The sequence below is a fragment of the Eucyclogobius newberryi genome, unplaced genomic scaffold, assembly GCF_026437365.1.
Source record: "Eucyclogobius newberryi isolate DKJ021-1_F unplaced genomic scaffold, fEucNew1.0.hap1 SCAF_8, whole genome shotgun sequence".
Taxonomy (NCBI): Eukaryota; Metazoa; Chordata; class Actinopteri; order Gobiiformes; family Gobiidae; genus Eucyclogobius; species Eucyclogobius newberryi.
In genome coordinates, this window is record NW_027316500.1 from 36,739,604 (window position 1) to 36,753,627 (window position 14,024).

Genomic DNA, 14,024 nt, shown 5'->3' on the forward strand with positions numbered 1-14,024 from the left:
TGATAGAGGGTGACAGAGGGTGACAGAGGGTTACAAAGGGTGATAGAGGGTTACAAAGGGTGATAGAGGGTGACAGAGGGTTACAGAGGGTGATAGAGGGTTACAGAGGGTGATAGAGGGTGACAGAGGTTTACAAAGGGTGACAGAGGGTGACAGAGGGTGACAGAGGGTTACAAAGGGTGATAGAGGGTTACAAAGGGTGATAGAGGGTGACAGAGGGTTATAGAGGGTGATAGAGGGTTACAAAGGGTGACAGAGGGTTACAGAGGGTGATAGAGGGTTACAGAGGGTGATAGAGGGTGACAGAGGTTTACAAAGGGTGATAGAGGGTGACAGAGGGTTACAAAGGGTGATAGAGGGTGATAGAGGGTTACAGAGGGTGATAGAGGGTTACAGAGGGTGATAGAGGGTTACAGAGGGTGATAGAGGGTTACAGAGGGTGATAGAGGGTTACAGAGGGTGATAGAGGGTTACAGAGGGTGATAGAGGGTTACAGAGGGTGATAGAGGGTTACAGAGGGTGATAGGTTGACAGAGGGTGACAGAGGGTGATAGAGGGTTACAGAGGGTGATAGAGGGTTACAAAGGGTGATAGAGGATTACAAAGGGTGACCGAGGGTTATAGAGGGTGATAGAGGGTTACAGAGGGTTATAGAGGGTGATAGAGGGTTACAGAGGGTGATAGAGGGTTACAGAGGGTGATAGAGGGTTACAGAGGGTGATAGAGGGTTACAGAGGGTGATAGAGGGTTATAGAGGTGACAGGAGGTGACAGAGGGTGGCAGAGGGTGGCAGAGGGTGACAGAGGGTGACAGGGTTATAGAGGGTTACAAAGGGTTATAGAGGTTTACAAAGGGTGACAGAGGGTTACAAAGGGTGACAGAGGGTGATAGGTTTACAAAGGGTGACAGAGGGTTATAGAGGTTTACAAAGGGTGACAGAGGGTGATAGAGGGTGACAGAGGGTTACAAAGGGTGACAGAGGGTTATAGAGGGTTACAGAGGGTGATAGAGGGTGACAGAAGGTGATAGAGGGTGATAGAGGGTTATAGAGCTTGATAGAGGGTGACAGAGGGTTACAGAGGGTTACAGAGGGTGATAGAGGGTTACAGAGGGTGATAGAGGGTGATAGAGGGTGACAGAGGGTGATAGAGGGTGATAGAGGGTTACAGAGGGTGATAGAGGGTTATAGACCTGAACACAGTGGGGCTAGGGGGTTTAGATCATAAATATAAAATGTGTTCTTTATTTTAAAACAAAAAAAAAACATGTAAAAGAAAACCAATCCAAATAAATGGCCCATTTTGTCCAGAGTCTGTCAAATTTGTCAATTTTCAGATTAAGTCAAAATTATATTTTCCCCCTGTCAATCAGAGTACTCAGATTACTTTTTTAGCATCATGCACCATGTAATCTAGTACTAGTTACTTTTACAAATGAATAACAAATTAGTTTGGGTTTTGTCCCGCCTCCTCAGCGTGTTGTGCACATGTGCACTGTGCCACTCGTGGGGGGGGGACATTTCACAGGGAAAGTCTGGGGGACATTTCACAGGGACAGTCTGTGGGACCATTCACGGGGACAGTCTGTGGGACTTTTCACGGGGACAGTTTGGGGGACATTTCACGGGGAGTTTTGGGGGAAATTTCACGGGGAGTCTGTGGGACAGTTTGGGGGATGTTTTACGGGAACAGTCTGTGGGACATTTCACAGGGACAGTCTGTGGGACATTTCACGGGGACAGTCTGGGGGACACTCACCCTGGACAATGCTGTGGTAGGAGAAGTGCAGATAGAGCAGAAACAGAAGGTGCAGAGCTGAGACGGTTCCACACAAAACCAGACGTGGAGTTTGTCCCACCGCCCGAGAGACGAGGACCAGAACCTGAAACAGAGACATGTCCATGTACGATACAGGGTCCAAGATGCGATACAGGGTCCAAGATGCGATACGATGCAGGGTCCGCGGTACGATGCAGGGTCCGCGGTACGATGCAGGGTCCGCGGTGCGATGCAGGGTCCGCGGTACGATGCAGGGTCCGCGGTGCGATGCAGGGTCCGCGATGCGATACAGGGTCCGCGATACGATACAGGGGCCGCGGTACGATACAGGGTCCACAATAAGATACAGGGTCCGCGGGACGATACAGGGTCCACGATACAAGGTCCACGATACAGGGTCCGCGATGCGATACAGGGTCCGCGATACAATACAAGGTCCACGATACGATACAGGGTCAACGAAACAATACGATACAGGATCCGCAATACAATACAGGGCCCGCGGTACGATACAGGGTCCGCGATACGATACAGGGTCCGCGGTACGATACAGGGTGCACAATACAGGGTCCACGATGCGATACAGGGTCCAGTACGATACAGGGTCCACAATACGATACAAGGTCCACAATACAGGGTCCACGATACGATACAGGGTCCACGATACGATACAGGGTCCACGATACGATACAGGGTCCACGATACGATACAGGGTCCACGATACGATACAGGGTCCACGATACGATACAGGGTCCACGATACGATACAGGGTCCACGATACGATACATATCCCGATACAATCAAAGAAATTAGACTAATTAGTCCACGAGACCCCTGGTTCAAAAGACACATCATTACCGTTAGTACAGGTGTAAATATCATATTATCACGCAGGCACCTGCGGTTTATGGCGGGTGCGGTTTATGGCGGGTGCGGCCCGAATATGACAAGTTCTATTTTCTTTGTACATTTTGTTGGAGCTGCTTTTATTCAGGAGCGCTGTACAGCCAAAAGTACGGTATACGTAAAAACAAACCTGGTCTGAACGCGACATTAACCCGGTCCAAAGAGGGTCTAAAGCGGGTCTAAAATCAGTCTAAAGCCGGTCTAAACCCCGGTCTAAAACCCGGTCTAAAGTCGGTCTAAAGTCAGTCTAAAGTCAGTTTAAAACCCGGTCTAAAACTGGTCCAAAGCTGGTCCAAAGGAGGTCTAAAGGAGGTCTAAAGGAGGTCTAAAGGAGGTCTAAAGGAGGTCTAAAGGAGGTCTAAAGGAGGTCTAAAGCCGGTCTAAAACCGGTCTAAAGCCGTTCTAAAACCGGTCTAAAGCTGTTCTAAACTCTGTCCGGTCTAAAGCAGGTCTAAACCCGGTCTAAAACCTGGTCTAAAACCCGGTCTAAAGCCGGTCTAAAACCCGGTCTAAAACCCGGTCTAAACCTGGTCTAAAACCCGGTCTAAACCCGGACTCACCATGCGCAGTGTGGACAATCCTCCAATCAGAAGCCACAGGAAGAAGAACAAGAAGTGGAAGTGAATGTTGTAAGTGACGAAGAGCACGACGCAGTGTCCGAACAAACCATAACCCTGAAAATATATGAATATAATGATATAAAACACAACAAACCATAACCCTGAAAATATATGAATATAATGATATAAAACACAACAAACCATAACCCTGAAAATATATGAATATAATGATTTAAAACACAACAAACCATAACCCTGAAAATATATGAATATAATGATTTAAAACACAACAAACCATAACCCTGAAAATATATGAATATAATGATATAAAACACAACAAACCATAACCCTGAAAATATATGAATATAATGATATAAAACACAACAAACCCTGCAAAAGACAAATACAAACCAGCAGCGCCAGCGTCTGCAGCATCGTAATCTGAGCGTTCACCAAATATGCCAAGAAATAAACCAGTCCAGACACACAGAGCCAGTACCCGAAGCACGTGCCGATGGCCGTGCCCATCAGGGTGCCCCCGATCTGCAACACACGAGTCACACACGAGTCACACACGAGGAGTCACACACGAGTCACACACGAGGAGTCACACGAGGAGTCACACGAGGAGTCACACGAGGAGTCACACGAGGAGTCACACGAGGAGTCACACGAGGAGCGCAAAAGTCACACGAGGAGGGCACACGTGTTAGCGTGCAACATAGGGCCCGGGGGAACATAGGGCCCGGGGGAACATAGGGCCCGGGGGAACATAGGGCCCGGGGGAACATAGGGCCCGGGGGAACATAGGGCCCGGGGGAACATAGGGCCCGGGGGAACATAGGGCCCGGGGGAACATAGGTCCCGGTTAGCGTGCGTGCTAGCACGCATGTTAGCGCGCGTGTTCGTGATAGCGCGCGTGACAGGGCGTGTGCTAGTGTGCGTGCTAGCATGTTGGCGTGCGTGTTAGCATGTTAGTGTGCGTGTTCTTACGATCTGAGTGTTGGAGGTCTTCATTCCTTGCAGTAAAATGGCGACTAAAGTGAAGACAAGCATCAGGGGCCCGTACAACTCTCCTGCGATTTTCTGTTCACAAAAACATTTATCATTTGTACTTTCATACATGTCCAGTGTCTGAGTTTCATGGAAAGAACTATAGAACCGTCTTGTAATATTGATTAAAACTTAAAAAAAGATGCCACGCCCTCACCAGTGAACAGCCAATCAGAACTCACAAGGGGAATAATATCCAAATGAAAGAAATGCATCAATAATCTGGACAATCATTCTACTAAATAGATATTAAAAATAGATGGGAAAGAGAAGGAAATTTGGCTTTGACAGACGAGGAATAAGTGAGTGTCCAGCTCAAAGGAAACATGCTCACTACTGACAAAGTGCTCACTACTGTCTCACTACTGACAAAGTGTTCACTACTGACAGGAATCTGAGGATCATCTATGACACTGATGTTCCATTTGGCTTTAAATCAATGCAGCTCGGATGTAGGACTCCAGCACTGGAGATGATTGATGGATCCATCTGGAGCACTTTTGGGACCTGAAAGTGAGTCCCTAACCCTCACCCCCCTAACTCCCCTCACCACCCTAACCCTAACGCCCCTCACCACCCTAACCCTAACTCCCCTCACCACCCTAACACTAACCCCCCTAACACTAACACTAACCCTAACACTAACCTCCCTAACCCTAACACTAACCCTAACACTAACCCCCCCAACCCTAACACTAACACTAACCCCCCTAACCCTAACACTAACCCTAACACTAACCCCCCTAACCCTAACACTAACCCCCCTAACCCTAACCCCACTAACCCCCCTAACCTAACCCCCCTAACCCCAACACTAACCCTAACACTAACCCCCCTAACCCTAACACTAACCCTAACCCCCCTAACCCTAACCCCACTAACCCCCCTAACCCTAACCCCCTAACCCTAACCCCAACACTAACCCCCCTAACACTAACCCCAACACTAACCCCCCTAACCCTAACACTAACCCCAACACTAACCCCCCTAACCCTAACACTAACCCCCCTAACCCTAACACTAACCCCCCTAACCCTAACACTAACCCCCCTAACCCTAACACTAACCCCAACCCCCCTAACCCTAACACTAACCCCCCTAACACTAACCCCCCTAACACTAACCCCCCTAACACTAACCCCACTAACCCCAACACTAACCCCCCTAACCCTCACCCTAACCCCCCTAACCCTCACCCTAACCCCCCTAACCCTCACCCTAACCCCCCTAACCCTAATCCTCACCACCCTAACCCTAACACTAAACCCCCTAACCCTCCTAACCCTAACCCCCCTAACCCTAATCCTCACCACCCTAACCCTAACACTAACCCCCCTAACCCTAACACTAACCCCACTACTAACCCCAACACTAACCCCCCTAACCCTAACCCCCCTAACCCTAATCCTCACCACCCTAACACTAAACCCCCTAACCCCCCTAACCCTAATCCTCACCACCCTAACCCTAACACTAACCCCCCTAACACTAACACTAACCCCACTAACACTAACCCCCCTAACCCTAACCCTCCTAACCCTAACCCCCCTAACCCTAACACTAACCCCCCTAACACTAACCCTCACCCTAACCTGGCTAACCCTAACCCTCACCACCCTAAGCCTAACACTAACCCCCCTAACCCTAACCCCCCTAACCCTCACCACCCTAACCCTAACACTAACCCCCCTAACCCTAACCCTCAGCACCCTAACCCTAACCCCCCTAACCCTAACCCTCAGCACCCTAACCCTAACACTAACCCCCCTAACCCTAACCCTCAGCACCCTAACCTTAACCCTCACCCGACTGAAGGACTGAGGTAACACTGGCGATTTAGTGTTTTTATGAGTGATCTGTTTTTTATCCGTCTCTGTCGCCCTCAGAGAAACTGTGGTTGCCGTTAGCTTTAGCCGTTAGCTTTAGCCGTTAGCTTTAGCCGTTAGCTTTAGCCGTTAGCTTTAGCCGTTAGCTTTAGCCGTTAGCTTTAGCCGTTAGTGTTGTTCTGTTTTGTTTGTGTTCAAAATCTTAATAAAAACATAAAATAAAAAGGGAGTGTCCTGTTTGCCACAGTAAACAGATTAACAAACCCTCCAGCTCAGCTGCCGTTAGAACTCATTTCCACATCCAAGTGTAATGAGTTTGCATTATTCTTTAATGACAAAGTTCAGGGCATTAAAAATGCTATAAATCCCACAATGCAAAAAATTACCCTAAAACCACCAAGACACTTAGAGCTAACTCACTTTGCACCAGTAACTGACAAAACTGTCCATGAGATCATCACCAGTCTGAGTTCATCTACATGCTGCCTTGATGTGTTACCCACCAAATGTCTAAAGTCTGTGCTGAACAGTTTGTTAGCACCATTCACTCACATAGTTAACATGTCGCTTCAATCTGGAACATTCCCAATGTCTTTGAAAACTGCGGTCATAAAGCCTCTCCTAAAGAAGAGCAGTCTTGATGCCGCAGTACTGAGTCATTACCGGCCCATCTCTAATCTGCCATTTTGGGGCAAAGTCCTTGAAAAGGTTGTTTACCAACAGCTCACAGATTTCCTCTTAATAAACAACTCATTTGATGTTTTTCAGTCAGGTTTTAGACCTCATCACAGCACTGAGACTGCTCTTGTCAAGGTGACAAATGACATCCGCCTGAACACTGACACGGGCAAAGCCTCAGTCTTAATTCTGTTAGATCTGAGTGCTGCTTTTGACACTGTCGATCATGGGATCCTCTTACAGAGACTAGAGGACTGGGTGGGCATCACTGGCACTGCCCTAAACTGGTTAAGGTCCTATCTGGAAGACAGGAAGTACTTTGTTGAAATTGGTAGCTGTGTCTCAGACCACATGACCCTGACCTGTGGAGTGCCCCAAGGGTCAGTCCTGGGTCCCCTTCTGTTCAACCTCTACATGCTGCCGTTGGGTCAGTTGATACGCAGTGAAAATGTGTCTTATCACAATTATGCAGACGACACTCAGATCTATGTTTCACTATCGGCAGGTGACTATGGACCAGTAGATTCACTCTGTCACTGCCTCCAACAGATCAGTGTGTGGATGCAAAACAACTTTCTCCAGCTGAACTCAGACAAGACTGAAATAATCGTTTTTGGCCCACAGAAACAAAGAGAAAGTGTTAGCGGTCACCTCCAGAGTCTCGCTCTAAAACCTACAAACCAAATTAGAAATCTGGGGGTAATAATGGACTCAGACTTGAACTTTAATAGCCACGTCAAATCAATAATATCAGCAGCTTTTTACCATCTAAAAAACATTGCCAAAATCAAAAATATAGTGTCAAAACCAGATTTAGAGAGACTTATCCACGCGTTTGTCTCCAGTAGATTAGACTACTGTAACGGCCTGCTCACTGGTCTCTCCAAACGAGCTGTAAAACAGCTGCAGTACATCCAGAACGCTGCTGCTCGGGTCCTGACTAGAACCAGGAAGTATGATCACATTAGTCCTGTTCTCAGGTCTCTGCACTGCCCCCTGTGGCTCAGAGAATAGACTTTAAAGCAGCTCTGCTTGTGTACAAGTCTCCCCATGGCCTAGCACCAAAGTACATCTTGGATATGTTAGTGCAATATGAACCATCTCGGACTCTGAGGACCTCAGGGACCGGCCTCCTGCTGGTGCCCAGAGTCAGGACAAAACATGGACCGGCCTCCTACTGGTGCCCGGAGTCAGGACTAAACATGGACCGGCCTCCTGCTGGTGCCAGAGTCAGGACTAAACATGGACCGGCCTCCTGCTGGTGCCAGAGTCAGGACAAAACATGGACCGGCCTCCTGCTGGTGCCAGAGTCAGGACAAAACATGGGGAATCTGCGTTTCAGTTTTATGCAGCTAAAATCTGGAACATTCTTCCTGAAGATGTGAGACATACTCTGACAAAGTTCAAATCTAAGCTAAAAACAGTTTTGTTTAGCTGCGCATATGACTGAAAGGATTTTATCTTTGCACTCTTCTCTTTTGTTTGTGATTTTATTAGTTTAGAAAATCAGTTGGATTGATATTTTTTAATTTAGTTAATTTTATTGTATTTCTCTAATTTCTTTGTGATTTGAATGCATTTTTCCTGCTGTGAAGCACTTTGAATTGCCTTGTGTATGAAATGTGCTCTACAAATAAACTTGCCTAAGGTTAGGGTTAGAGTCAGGGTTAAGGTTAGGGTCAGGGTCAGGGTCAAGGTAAGGGTTAAGGTCAGGGTTAAGGTTAGGGTCATGGTAAGGGTTAAGGTCAGGGTTAGGGTTAAGGTCAGGGTTAGGGTCAGGGTCAGGGTTAAGGGTTAGGGTCAGGGTTATCCATGAGGCTATTTGACCGCGCCGCGGCTCTGCAGCCACAGTCAAATAAAAAAGCTGAAAACACAAGAAACAAACCTGAGGAAAGTTGACCATTTTCACAGGGACCAGAGACTCCATCAATCTGAGGACAGAGACCAGAGATGAGACCAGAGATAAGAGACTAGAAACAAGACCAGAGACAAGACCAGAGACAAGAGACAAGACCAGAGACAAGACCAGAGACTCCAGCAATCTGAGGACAGAGACCAGAGATGAGACCAGAGATAAGAGACTAGAAACAAGACTAGAGACAAGACCAGAGACAAGAGACAAGACCAGAAACAAGACCAGAGACAAGACCAGAGACAAGACCAGAGACAAGACCAGAAACAAGACCAGAGACTCCAGCAATCTGAGGACAGAGACCAGAGATGAGACCAGAGATAACAGACTAGAAACAAGACCATAGACAAGACCAGAGACAAGAGACAAGACCAGAGACAAGACCAGAGACAAGACCAGAGACAAGACCAGAGACTCCAGCAATCTGAGGACAGAGACCAGAGATGAGACCAGAGATAAGAGACTAGAAACAAGACCAGAGACAAGACCAGAGACTCCATCAATCTGAGGACAGAGACCAGAGATGAGACCAGAGATAAGAGACTAGAAACAAGACCATAGACAAGACCAGAGACAAGAGACAAGACCAGAGACAAGACCAGAGACAAGACCAGAGACAAGACCAGAGACAAGACCAGAGACAAGACCAGAAACTCCAGCAATCTGAGGACAGAGACCAGAGATGAGACCAGAGATAAGAGACTAGAAACAAGACCAGAGACAAGACCAGAGACTCCAGCAATCTGAGGACAGAGACCAGAGATGAGACCAGAGATAAGAGACTAGAAACAAGACCAGAGACTCCATCAATCTGAGGACAGAGACCAGAGATGAGACCAGAGATAAGAGACTAGAAACAATACCAGAGACAAGAGACAAGACCAGAGACAAGACCAGAGACAAGACCAGAGACAAGACCAGAGACAAGACCAGAGACTCCAGCAATCTGAGGACAGAGACCAGAGATGAGACCAGAGATAAGAGACTAGAAACAAGACCAGAGACAAGACCAGAGACAAGAGACAAGACCAGAGACAAGACCAGAGACAAGACCAGAGACAAGACCAGAGACAAGACCAGAGACAAGACCAGAGACAAGACCAGAGACAAGACCAGAGACTCCAGCAATCTGAGGACAGAGACCAGAGATGAGACCGGAGACAAGACCAGAGACAAGAGACAAGAGCAGAGACTCCAGCAATCTGAGGACAGAGACCAGAGACAAGAGACAAGACCAGAGACTCCAACAATCTGAGGACAGAGACCAGAGACAAGACCAGAGACTCCAGCAATCTGAGGACAGAGACCTGTTGTGGAACTATTCTATAACAAATGACAGAGAAAATGAGGTGAAATATAACCAAGTTGTCTTGTTCAAAAGTGGTTCTTTATTTTAGCCGTGCACATCCACATGTCTCTCCCTGACATTTGCCTTTCTGTCCCTCCTGATCTGACCAGAGCAAACATTGAGTTCAGCTTATTAAGGCACAACAGGTGCCACATATGCACAAAACAAGTCTAAACATATTGCAGAAAAACACACTCAATGTTCTACCTCATGTGACACATCCTTGGATCTGCAGCTTCAGTCTGTGTTCAGAGTCTGGGTTAGGGTTAGTGTTAGTGTGACCCGGATGTTACACATATAAGACCTAAGTTCTATGGCATCAGGCAAAGACATGACATTATTACACCACAGACAAGAGACAAGAGACAAGACCAGAGACCAGAGACCAGAGACAAGACCAGAGACAAGAGACAAGAGCAGAGACAAGAGCAGAGACTCCGGCAATCTGAGGACAGAGACCAGAGACAAGACCAGAGACAAGAGACAAGACAAGAGACAAGAAACACAACCAGAGACAACACCAGGACTAAAGCAGGTCTAAAATAGGACTAAAGCAGGTCTAAAATAGGACTAAAACAGGTCCAAAGCAGGACTAAAACAGGTCTAAAGCAGGTCTAAAACAGGTCTAAAACAGGTCTAAAACAGGTCTAAAGCAGGACTAAAGCAGGACTAAAGCAGGTCTAAAGCAGGACTAAATCAGGTCTAAAACAGGTCCAAAGCAGGACTAAAACAAGACTAAAACAGGACTAAAACAGGTCTAAAGCAGGTCTAAAACAGATCTAAAACAGGTCTAAAGCAGGACTAAAGCAGGTCTAAAGCAGGACTAAAACAGGACTAAAGCAGGTCTAAAGCAGGTCTAAAACAGGTCTAAAACAGGTCTAAAACAGGTCTAAAACAGGTCTAAAACAGGTCTAAAGCAGGACTAAAACAAGACTAAAACTGGACTAAAACAGGTCTAAAACAGGACTAAAGCAGGTCTAAAGCACGTATAAAGCAGAACTAAAGCAGGACTAAAACAGGTCTAAAACAGGTCTAAAACAGGTCTAAATCAGGACTAAACCTGGACTAAAGCAGGTCTAAAGCAGGTCTAAAGCAGGACTAAAGCAGGACTAAACCTGGACTAAAGCAGGTCTAAAGCAGGTCTAAAGCAGGACTAAAGCAGGTCTAAAGCAGGTTTAAAACGGGACTAAAACAGGACTAAAACAGGACTAAAGCAGGTCTAAAGCAGAACTAAAGCAGGACTAAAGCAGGACTAAAGCAGGTCTAAAGCAGGTTTAAAACGGGACTAAAACAGGACTAAAGCAGGACTAAAACAGGACTAAAGCAGGTCTAAAGCAGAACTAAAACAGGACTAAAGCAGGACTAAAACAGGACTAAAGCAGGTCTAAAGCAGAACTAAGACTGAGGACTGACCTGGTCCGGACTTGTCCTGGCTCCACGTCAAAGTACGGCCTCAGAATGTCGATGTTGGCGTAAAGATTAAAGGCTTTGGACGCCTGACGTTTTCCCGCCTCCCAAACCTGCAACAGTTAAGGTCAAGTTAAAATATAACATCACATAAATTATACCATATTATATATATTTTCATTCTGGCATAATTACAAGCATGTTCATTAATATGCACTGTCCCTTTTAAATAAATACATCTAAAAACGCGTGTGTCTGTGTGAGTAGGAAAAGATACTTTTGTACTTTTGTAGTAGACTTAAGGAGAGTCTAAGGACAGGGGATGCTGGGACATTTATACATTTGTTTATTTCCTATGAACATTGTTTAATTTGCTTCTCTATTTCACCGACATCCTTATGATTTAGGGCATTACACAAACAAATGTAATTGTATTTTATTAAGTGTAGTGTAGGCTATATGAAGTTCTACAGATCTGTGGGTTGGAGAGTCAAATGGTCCATTCTGAGTTCTGGGCCGTTTCGGAGCCGTACCTCGTCGGCCACCTGCCGGCCCAGCTGACCCTTGAACCCCTTCATCCCCAGAAAGTCCTGGTCCTGGTCGGGTTCTTGGTCTGGTTCTGGTTCCTCCTCATCCTTCAGCCTCTGGTGGATCTCACCCATGTCCTCAAAGCTGGAACCTGACGTGTCGTCCATGTTCTCCATGTCAATGACGGCCGAGCCACCGCCCTAAGACACACAATGAGAAGGGGCGGGGCAATTGTGACAAAAATACTTTATACTTTTCTGTGGGAGATTACATTAGATGGTGATGTCACACGCATCACACCCATTTAGTCCATTTCCAAATGAAGTCAGAATGTCATTTTTTCCATTTGTTGAATGTCTGTTCCTATGTCAGTCCAGTCTTTGATAGTTGGTTCAGTCTGTGTCATTTGTTTCTTTGCGAGGGTCTTTCCCCCACCACCAAAAGTATGTTCTAGAAGCATCTGTGTCCATGGGAGCGACTTAAACCCCTCTGACTGAAATATTTATCAATGCACAAGGGCTGTGCTCAATATATCGATATCGTGATATATCGTGAGGGACCTCTTGGCAATACATAAGATAAGATAATCCTTTATTGTGCACACATGGGGAAATTTCATTGTTGCAACGCAGGTAGATACAGAGGAAAAGGACAGGTAACTTATAGGAAGTTTTAAAAAAACACTCTTAATAGAAGAACTCTTATAAACAAAAACTCCTATAGACAAAACCTCTCATTTCCTAATAAGGAATGGGTTAGGGTTAGGCTAACCCTAACCCTAACCAACCCTAACCCTTTAGACGCAGATATGTATCTAAAAACACTGACAGCACTTATTGAACACAGAGCCTGATGTTAGTGACACAGCCCCGAAAACAAACCCTAACCCTATTGAACACAGCCCCTAACCCTAACCTTAACTCTATTGAACACAGACCCTAACCCTATTGAACACAGACCCTAACCCTAACCTTAACTCTATTGAACACAGACCCTAACCCCCTAACCTTAACTTTATTGAACACAGACCCTAACCCTATTGAACACAGACCCTAACCCTAACCTTAACTCTATTGAACACAGACCCTAACCCTATTGAACACAGACCCTAACCCTAACCTTAACTTTATTGAACACAGACCCTAACCCTAACCCTATTGAACACAGCCCCTAACCCTATTGAACACAGAGCCTGATGTTAGTGACACAGCCCCGAAAACAAGACAAAGTGGGTTCCATTCCCTCGTCCTGAACCTCACCACACGTCACTGCATATATATATATATATATATATACATATATACGTATATATATATATATATGTATATACGTATATACGTATATATGTATATATATACACATATATATATATATACGTATATATATATATATATACGTATATACATATATATATATATATACGTATATACGTATATATATATAAATATAACTAGATTAAATAAGTGCCACACATCTCAGCCAATCATGTTATAGATAATAGATCCGTTATAGATAATAGAATAGATAATAGATCCATGTTTTAGACAATAGAATAGATAATAGATCCATGTTATAGACAATAGAATAGATAATAGATCCCTGTTATAGACAATAGAATAGATAATAGATCCATGTTATAGACAATAGAATAGATAATAGATCCATGTTATAGACAATAGAATAGATAATAGATCCATGTTATAGACAATAGAATAGATAATAGATCCCTGTTATAGACAATAGAATAGATAATAGATCCATGTTATAGACAATAGAATAGATAATAGATCCATGTTATAGACAATAGAATAGATAATAGAATAGATAATAGAATGTAGGACAGATGTTCCGCTTGTAGTGAAAGAGACTCTTTCCTTCCTATGGTTTTCATTTTTTTAAACCCTAACCCTCATTTTTCAAGCATTCTTGACAAGTTACTCACTTTTATTTTTGCACTGATCTGTGAGTGGGCATAACTAGGTTACCATGGTAACCATGCCATAGCTGATTAAGCTCTCAAGCACAGCT

At 45.3% G+C, this 14,024-nt stretch overlaps 1 protein-coding gene across 1 annotated transcript in view; it reads right to left on the reverse strand.

Moving 5' to 3' along the window:
• Positions 1 to 14,024, reverse strand: part of yipf3 (Yip1 domain family, member 3) — a 29,142-nt gene that overhangs the window by 14,006 nt on the left and 1,112 nt on the right. Inside the window, exons 2-8 of the mRNA XM_072436491.1 lie at positions 12,002 to 12,196; positions 11,475 to 11,581; positions 8,687 to 8,732; positions 4,238 to 4,330; positions 3,656 to 3,787; positions 3,245 to 3,358; positions 1,758 to 1,881 (exon numbers count right to left, since the gene is read on the reverse strand). Of these exons, the coding sequence (XP_072292592.1) occupies positions 1,758 to 1,881; positions 3,245 to 3,358; positions 3,656 to 3,787; positions 4,238 to 4,330; positions 8,687 to 8,732; positions 11,475 to 11,581; positions 12,002 to 12,196 (811 nt within the window). The remainder of the gene's footprint in view (positions 1 to 1,757; positions 1,882 to 3,244; positions 3,359 to 3,655; positions 3,788 to 4,237; positions 4,331 to 8,686; positions 8,733 to 11,474; positions 11,582 to 12,001; positions 12,197 to 14,024) is intronic.